This window comes from Henckelia pumila, chromosome 1 (genome assembly GCF_033568475.1).
Source record: "Henckelia pumila isolate YLH828 chromosome 1, ASM3356847v2, whole genome shotgun sequence".
In the NCBI taxonomy this organism is placed as follows: domain Eukaryota; kingdom Viridiplantae; phylum Streptophyta; class Magnoliopsida; order Lamiales; family Gesneriaceae; genus Henckelia; species Henckelia pumila.
In genome coordinates, this window is record NC_133120.1 from 74393177 (window position 1) to 74402661 (window position 9485).

At 36.1% G+C, this 9485-nt stretch overlaps 1 protein-coding gene across 3 annotated transcripts; it reads right to left on the bottom strand.

Annotated features, from left to right (window-relative positions):
• Positions 1-1576: 1576 nt before the first annotated feature.
• LOC140876088 (immune-associated nucleotide-binding protein 9-like) lies at positions 1577-9196 on the bottom strand. Of its 3 annotated transcripts, none has more exons than XM_073279943.1 (6): positions 9081-9196; positions 8462-8535; positions 8214-8279; positions 2218-2382; positions 2036-2143; positions 1577-1931 (listed from the first exon to the last, which is right to left on the bottom strand). In XM_073279943.1, the coding sequence occupies exons 2-6, from the start codon at positions 8471-8473 to the stop codon at positions 1752-1754; spliced, it is 531 nt and encodes a 176-aa protein (XP_073136044.1). In that variant the 5' UTR covers positions 8474-8535; positions 9081-9196; the 3' UTR covers positions 1577-1751. The 3 variants fall into 3 exon arrangements, with proteins under 3 accessions (XP_073136044.1, XP_073136042.1, XP_073136045.1); XM_073279941.1 differs by having other exon boundaries at positions 8901-9190; XM_073279944.1 differs by having other exon boundaries at positions 1734-1926; positions 8901-9190.
• Between the last annotated feature and the right edge of the window lie 289 nt (positions 9197-9485).

Below are 9485 nucleotides of genomic sequence, written 5' to 3' on the forward strand. Positions count from 1 at the left end.
TTGCCTTATTTATGGGATTTTATCTATTAATCCCGGTTTTTAAATCTTGGCCGTTAGGAAATTTACCGTTAGTAACTTGGAGAGATAAATGATCAGGATAATTATGAGTTTGTTAGAGGGAAAATCTTACCGTTGGTGATAGGGGTTATATATATGTGTTTTCGTAATTATCGGGCATTATCATAGTCTTAAAAAATCTTTAATCCCGATAGTACTTTCTGCAAACCCTACATCCTTCTTACTCTCAAATTTTAATTTCTATGACAGGCTTTGATCCTCAAGACATTCGAAGCGAGATGGGCCACAAAGAACCAGATGTTGCCGCCAGTGTTGCAACACCGGAGAACCCATCTTCCACTCCTTCTCTGCCGACCGTTTTAGTCCCCATGGAACCCATTCCACTTTCTGTTCTTATGCCTGGCGAACCTGGGAACTCCATTGATTTGGAGAATCCTCCAGATTTCTCTGTTTTGAATCGTGAAAACCCTCCTCCACCGATGGTCAGAAGATCAAAGAGGCAAGCTGGGTATAACCCTAATTTTACCCAGTCCAAACGCTTTTACAAGGGTCCCCGCATATCCATGGCTGAAGAAGATCGCAGCTCTGGTGATGATTCAGAGGATGCCGATTATGAATTTGTCGCAAGGAAGAAACCCTCATCCTCCGAATCTGCCTCTGCCTCCGCTCTGATTATTGAATCTGCTTCTGAGAGCGATGATTCGAGTTCTTCTGATGAAGTTCCTCCTCCCACTCACCCAAAGAAAGCCGGTGGTGAACCATGCAATCCTCCAGAGACCTCATTTTCTGATGAGGATGCCACTTTGGCTAAAATCTTGGAGAGCCTCAAGCAAGGAAAGGCTACGCCCTCTTCCTCCATAGGCACTACAAGATAAAATTCGTTGTCGTAGGGGCAAATCCCTTGTCTTTGAGGGACAACGACAACAGATTTTATCCGTTGTCTTTTTTCATATAAAAAACAAAAAAAAAATTAATATATAAATTTCAATTTCAATATTATAAATAAACCAAAATTTAAAATTTTAAAAATAAAATTTAATATACAATTTTTCAGTATTACAAATCACTTGAAACTAAAATTCTAATTCAATACACTTTGAAACACCCCAAATATCAAATACACAACTTGCAACAATTTCCCGAGCTCCTCATTGTTCCCCATGGCTTATGGCCACAGCAAGTGCCTCGGGATTATCCAGTTCTTATTGCTATCACACGCAGCATTTCCAACCAACTCCAACACCTTCACTCACCAACCAAAATGTTGGATCAAAAAAACGAAATATACGATGGAAATCAACTAACAAATAAACAAAACCCACAAACAAGAGGCACAAAAAGAACACAAGTTACACCATAGTCTAAACCAATCTTTACCAATGTAATATCACATCCAACAAAAAAGATAATAGAATTAATCCTAACACACAACAAAAGTCATAATCTATAAGTAAACTATGATTAACCTGCAACATTTGTCATAGAAGAACTTGTCCTATGCATTCCAGTTAGATTGCAGCTTCAGGTCATGTTAAAGGGAGCAAAATCCAATGGTAATTCAACTAAACAATATATTTTTAGTTAAATAATAAAGTTTGCCAAATGCCAAGATGCATGTTAAATCTGCTAACCGGAGCTGTGTTCCATTCCCAATACAGATTAGTGAAGATGGAACGTTGAAAGTTACTTGCAAGTATGCACACAATAGAAAGAAAATCAACCGCTTATAGCAATCACATAACAACACAGTGAATGCTTTCAGCTTTGCGCCGCAGCTGCTCAGTCTCCACCCGAGCTCTGTCTAAATCCTCCCTCAGACTTCGTATTTCATCTTCCGATTTCCCCCGGGAAGATTCCATATTTGCTTCTACCTTCAACCGAGCGGCTTGTTCTTCGGCCAATTGTTGTCTGAGCTGATCAACAGTCTCTTTCAGACTCGACGCAATCTTTAAAAACAATTAAATCGACAAATAAATGTAAAGGGAAACATTTTTGACAAAAAGAAACAAAACACTACCATATCGGTTATTCTCTTGAGCTGCTCAGCATGCGACTTGTAGATCAGATCCTTCACTTCAGTTACATCCTCAGCCGTTTTATGGTCCAATTCCATTGTTGATCCCATCTGTTGATGAAGAACAACACAATCTTAGTACCATATCCATCTAAGCAACAACATAAATATGACGCGTCATTCACCTTAAGTTCCTCAAAAAGCTCATTTGTAAATGGTTTCCCACCATTTTTAGCCACAACTTCGTTTACCAGGAAGAGAAGGTTCTTCAGCTGATCAGATTTCTTTAATTCATCTGATGTGCGGTTATTAAAGAGGAGACATCTATTGTCACAAGTCTTCAGGATTTCCTATCAGACAATGATCAATCATATATAAAATAACATATATAATATTTGACACCCATAAATATACAAGAAATTAAATCAGATTGCTTATAGTCTTGAAGATGAAACGTATAATGTTCATTCAAACATTCAAAGGCTCGGGGAAATTACTGCCCAAGTAACGATCCAGGGTTTCCCCGTCTCCTTCAAGGTCATCCCCACCAGTGAAAACTACAATCATGTAGTCAGTGATTTTTCCACCAAATATTTTGTTCAAGCTATTAACACAAGCTTCTTCTTCTCTCGAAAATCGGTTCCTGGTTGACAGGACCACAAGGATAGCATGAATGCCGTCACTTGCCATATCAAAGCATTGAACAATTTCCTCAATAATTATCTATATAAATTTTCACATTTCATCACCACACGACAACAAAGAAGCAAACTTCCAGAAGCAGTAAGAGTAAAAGCACGGTTTTATGTTTAAGAAACATAATAATTCAGATTCAAACCTTTTTCGGAATGAACTCCAAAGCACGCAGAACGAAGGATTACAAATACTCCTCTTGCGACATAAACCTGCGCCCATCCCTGATGCACCAAAACAGCTACAAATTCAACGCAAAAACAAGAAATAAGTTCCGAATTAGCTTTGAGTTATAAAAATTTACAGAGATTAGGGAATCATCGTTATTTGAAATCTCAGAAGAGCAAATTTTTCAACAAAAAATTCATTGCTCAATCCACGCACCTGTTCGATTCGAGATCTTTAAAAGACGATACTGTTTTGGCAGATGACGATTCGAGATTCTCCGATTCGTTGCTCATTTTCCGAACGTGAATGAAGGGCTCGAAAGAAATTGGGCTTGGCTCGGATATTTTCTAAAATTTTGAATCAATTCTAAAAGTACACGAAACAACCTGAAACAAAAAGAAGATGAACAACGTGCCGTTCTGTCTCAATCTCAAAGCTTCGAGTCACACAAATTGGGATTTTAAACTCGAGATTCAAGACTTAGATCGAAGCTTGAAGTACGACGAACAAAACCCCTCAGCTAATTTCCATTTTTCGACAAGAGAGCATCGATTCGACGACTTGAAATAGAGAGGAAAAAGGTTGACGGGAGGAACAAAACGAAGACTTCAAATTAGTCGAACTTTGGCTCAAAACGAAGATTATGTCGTGGGGAACAAAACCACAAAACGATTTTTATGTTCAGGAGAAAAGGAAGGTGACTCGACGGCAAGAGTGGGCGGCTAGGGTTGAGAGACGAAAAAAAATCACACGACACAGACTTGAAGAAGATGAAAATGAACGAGCAAGCCAAGGAAAATAATATATAATTTTTTTTTTGAAAATAAAAAATCAAGGTCAACGGTTTGACCCTAAAATACAACGGATTTTAGAACGGTTGTCGTAGACCTCCAAAAACACGCTAATTCGTAGACTATAAAAAACACGCTCATAGACAACGGTTTTTTGACATATAACCGTTGTCTTTGTTTATTAAAATATGGCCAACCACAACGGTTTTCGTAAAAACCTTTGTTAAAGACCATAAGAAAAACGTTGTCTTTTTCATGTTGTTGATACCCAAATTTGTTGTAGTGAGGTCATCAATCGGATGATGAGCCTAATGCCGAGATGATGGAAGAGTTTGCTGAGGGCAATGCACATCAAGATACTGCTCCTTCCTCCTCCTCATCTTCTGCCGATTCTGACGCTGACTCTTCTGATAAGAGTGCAGATATAGGTGATGAAGAAGACTCGAAAGATATTTTCAGCATGGATGCTGATGAAGAACCTCTTGACCAAGAGGATGTTTCTATTGCTGATGCCAGTGTTGCTGTTGGTGTTATCAACACCACGGACAACACTGTTGATGAGAACTATGACCTTGATGCTGCTCATTACCTCTTGTTTTATTCTGGCGATACTGCTGCTGTTTGGCCTCTCTTCACTCATAGAGGACTGCTGGATGAGAGGAACATTGATGTACGCTCCTACGATAGGTACATTCTTGTTGATTTTCTGAAACTTAGGCAAATTTATTCTACAATTGTTGTTTTGATACCCTATTGTAAGAGGGTGATTCTGGAATTCTACGCCAACCTAACCACAAGCATTGAAGATCCAGAATCTGCAAAGTATGGCTTTGTGTATCTTCGGGGTAGGCTGTTTGAGTTTACTCCAACCATTATCAACTCTCTCTACTCAACCCCTGATGTAGATGAAGGACCTTATCCTGATGTAAATGAAGTTATTTCTGTTTTTACTGGTGGCTTGGTCAAAAAGTTTTCTAACCACTTTTCAGCAGCCAAGTTAACTTCATTCTATTCTGTCCTTCACAAGATTGCTGTGAGGAATTGGACACCTTCATCAAACTCCACAGTAATCACACGGCCACAGGCGTTCATTCTTTATGCCATTGGGACTGGGAGTCCTTTCAATTTTGGAAAGCTAGTGTTCAAGACTGTGCTCCAGTTTGCTGATGGTGGTCTCAAGTCTACTAAGCTGCCATTCCCATCTTTGATCTATGACATTTTAGAGTCTCAGGCATTCATTCGAAATATCACAGAAGATCTCTCAGATCAACCTGAGATTTTGAAGTTATCAGCTGGACTCCTAAAGGGAAATCGAGTCCTGGATTTGCCCTGGACCACCACTCCTATTCTTGCTGCTGAAGTTGCTGATGTTGCACCTGGTGTTGCCAACACGGGTGACAACACTAAAGAAACAGTGCCTACTCCTACCCCTCTGGAATTTACCACTGCCACAATTCAGCTGCTGATGACTCATGCTAAGGAGAAGATTGCTCAAGCACAGGAAGATATTGCCTTCTACAACATGGTCTTGGCTGATTGTCGGAGACAACTTGGCATTTCTGGCCCAACAGGAGGAGATAGTGCACAAGATGAAGCAGCTAGTGTTGATGAAGCTGCTGATACTGCCGGTCCATCTGGGACTAAAAATGATGAGGATGAAGCTACTGCTCAAGAAGGATCCGATAGTGATCAATTTTAGATTTTGCTTCTTCTTTCATCTTTGCTTAGTTGTTAAGTTTTGATTTAAATATAACTGTCTTGTTTGATCTAGTTATGTGCCTCAAATGCTCTTACTTGCTTTAACTAGACTAACAAATTCTACCCCAGTTATGCTCTGAATATGAATTATATAATCCCTTACTCATGGCTCGTGTTATCCTTGGTGTTGCCAACACAAGGGACAACACTTCAGGGGGAGACTTAAAATTCAGGGGTAGAAGATTTTTAAACTTAGAGGGAGTTTATGATTATGTTTACTTGTGCTATGTTTTGTCCACAAAGCAAAAAGAGGGAGATTGAAAGAAATTTTATTCCTTGAATATTTCGGCCATTGACATAATTGATATTATTGGATTTTGCTTTCTAGACAAGATAAAATAATTGACAAATATATTATGTATATTTCAAATATCTTATAAAATATATTTGTCATAATCAAATCTATCTTGATAAGGTAGATAATCAATATATTATGAGTTGATAATTGTCAAGATATGATTTGATTAGATTTGATAGAGTTTGATTCTTACTTTAGCATGTTTCCTTATTCATGTAGGGCTCTATCTAAGAAAACCTTCTAGTCTTGGACTCCAATCTTCCAATCTATAAAAGAAGTGTTTCACGCACAAGAAAGTCACGGCTTCAGACGTTCAAAACCGCTGCTTAACCATTGAAGAATTCTGTTGAAGAATTGAAGATTCTGAAGCTAGGTTTTGAAACCTTCGTTGTTGTTTGTCCTCGTGTTGCCGTTCGTGTTGAAGACATAAGAGACAACACTGTGGGAACTGTGTTGTTGAAGATTTTTACGTCTCTTCAATTTAGGCTACGTGAGTTGCATCTGTTATATTTACTCTGATTTGTTTAGGATGCAAGTTTAATTTCTCAATCTGTTGAGAAATTTAGGGTTTAATTTCTTTTCGTAAAATCACTAGGATTACTTTGTAAGACTGATCTTATGTTTTCTAGTGATATTTAGCCCTAGGCACATATTCGTGCAAAATTAATCACTTGTGTTTTATTTACGCTTTAAATTTCCGCTGCACTGTGTTGTCTGTGGTATTATAACACGAAGTACAACACTGCATATTTTACATAACGAACCACGTACACAGTTTCTTTCAAAGGCTAACATTTTATGCATAGTTTAGTTGAGCTATAGGTTGATGCGTATAATCCTCACTACAACAAAAAAAACTAATAGACAAGGGTAAAAAAACGTTGTTAAAAGGGGGTTTGAAACCGATGTTAAAGCCCATGTTGTTAAAAATGCGGTCAACAACAACGGTTAAAAACCATTGTCTTTTTGAACCAACGACAACGGTTTTTCACCGTTGTAAAACCGTTGTCGTTGGTTCACAAAGACAACGGTTTTTAAATGTTGTCTTTTATTGCACTTTTAACTACAGGATCTTAACATCAGTTTTAAAAATGTCTTTAACAATAGTTTTTCACCCTTGTTTTTTTCATGTATAAAACTAAAAAAAAAAAAAACAATTTCCAATATTATAAATTGCTCAAAATTTGAAAATAAAATATAATGTACAATTTTTCAGTATTATAAATTACTCGATATTCAAAATTTGAATCCTAATCATCCACACATAAAAATAAATCTATGCTAATATCTTGAATTTTTCCTAAATAAAAATTATTCATGAAAATCGCATCGATCTTCTTCTGTTTGTCTGTCCAATCAACTAAGAATCCCCACACTCGGAAAAATTAAAAAAAAAAGTCAAAATACAAAATGTTTAAAAATACCAGAACACAATTTAGCAACAATTAAAATATATAGAACCGAAGTTCAGCACCTTTAATTTCAAAATCTACAGCAACCAAGGATTGATTAATTTACCCTCGAAAATATGCATTTTTTTCTTTGTAAAACATATAACAAGGCCAAATCCTAAGCTGAACAATCGCAAGCTGGATACAAAAATCAATCCAAATGGGAGTTGTAGCCGTATCTCCCTATTGAGACATAATTCTAAACATCAATATATACCTAAAGGAATAGAGTTGTAGTTGTACGTATTCTCAAGAACACATCAGTATACGTTTTTCTAATCCGTAAATTGCATCTTTAAGTTTTGGAAACATCATTTCAAAAAAAAAAAAAAATTTGGAAACATGAATTTCAGAAAAGCAAGACACTTATATTATACATGCACCAAGATAATTAAGGGATGTAAGAGATATATTAGAGTACAAAGATTTCACCGTCACAACTAACTACCCAATCAAGATATCCTCATGAAATGGCAAATCTATATCTAACAAAATCATTTACTGCAATTATGATCAATATATACCTCCGCGGTACATAATTATAATTAACTAGCTCAAAACACGTACATTTGCCAAAATTTGACGTGACAACCTTGACTTTTTATTTAAAGTTTAAGAGGAAAGAGAACAACACATGCCTTGCTCAAAGCCACGTCAAAATATACTATTAGCATACACACAATGATAGAAATTAAATAGGCCTCTGATCCATCTCTCAATTCTTTCTTAATTTAATTAGGGTTCAATTGAGACTACATTCAGTACTACAAAAATTATATATGTTCATAATGAATGAATCAAGTGTAGGTTGATTTTTTATTAAGCTCAAGATTGATTTACTTGCAACCGGTCAATATTCTTGGAATTAATATAATGTCCATTTTCAGAGATAAAGTACCACTACTATCTTAATTCTAAAAGAACAAATTATATTAGTACTATTTATTCAAATATAATTCCTATCGAAAGCTAAGAAGAAGAAAATCAAACTTAAATAATATTGAATAAACGAACCAACATACCTTTACAAAGATTGCTGAGTTGGGTTCCAATGTTGTTAAGAAAAGTGGTGGCTTCATCGTAAGGCCCTGACAGATCCGTTTTGTACTTGAGCAAAACATAATAATATGTTTCTTTAAATTAATTAAACGAAATAAAAGTAATTAAGATTGAAATACGGGAGGAACTAAAATGACTATGCACCTAACAATAGTTTAAAGGTCCTTCAACAATAGCATTACTGAAAAAGTTAACAGCTCCATCTTCTTACCAGCAGCCTCATTACGGAGCTGTCTTTTTCTTTGATAGGACACGATAGTTGAGCTGTCAGTCACCTTTCCATGCCTGTAAACAATGAAAAACTAGGTTTTGATTATGTTACAACAAGATACAGTACCATATAATATTAACAAATACATGTGAATCAAATCATCTTTTTACAGAATAAATATCTTGATTCATGAAATACTTGCTTAACTTTAGCTTCTTGCAAAGGAAAATGAGTTTCATTTTGGTCTAAAACCACTCTTGATGTCATGAGTAAATAAAGTTTACTCTGAATAATTTTAGACTGAAGACTAGCACACATATAAACAGAGCTTGGAGAAAAAATTAGCTACACAAACAAAAATGTTATGCAACTGATGCTGCAGACGAAACTAAAATTAACAATAAATCAACTTCTGGAAATTCACGAAAAAAAGTCAGACCAATCGGCGTAACCGCGGATGAAATTTCTTGGGAAAATGAGATTTATACTAATTTCGAAGGCTAGCTATAAGTCCACGGAAAAACCAGAATTCGGAGAAATTTATCTGGAGCAAACAAAGAACAACTCGGTCGAAACAGGGGCGATGACTTGAACTTAGATGCACTTTTCAGAATAGTACCCTCAGAGATATCGTCTCACTAGTAATAATGAATTACGAGTGATCCAAATCCAAAGCATATTTTTGATATTCTTTAACTAGTGAGACCTAAAAAATCAAGCAAGACAGCTTTCATAAGTGCACAAAGGGGTCAACACTTGAATAAAGCTCAATAATATGTCCTACAGAACAATATAAGAAGACATGCTCCATTTTGTTTCTCGATAAGATATAATAAACATTAAAATTTCAGCTGTCACTGAACTCTCCAGTCTTTGAAACCATAAATTGTTGTACTATAAAAATTCAATGATAAGGTGCTCAAGAATTCAAAAATATTTAGGGGCCAGAGAGAAGCACGAAGAAAAATTTTCTACTCCAACGTCAATACACACAATTTAGTTCAGATCTATTGGAATCAAATAG

Bases quoted from the DNA above. Each gene is read 5' to 3' on its own strand.
- LOC140876088 (XM_073279943.1), bottom strand. The intron at 2,144-2,217 runs GTGAATGACGCG...CTTCATCAACAG, and splicing joins AGCTTTTTGAGGAACTTAAG to ATGGGATCAACAATGGAATT. The intron at 1,932-2,035 runs GTAGTGTTTTGT...ACTGTTGATCAG, and splicing joins TCAAGAGAATAACCGATATG to CTCAGACAACAATTGGCCGA.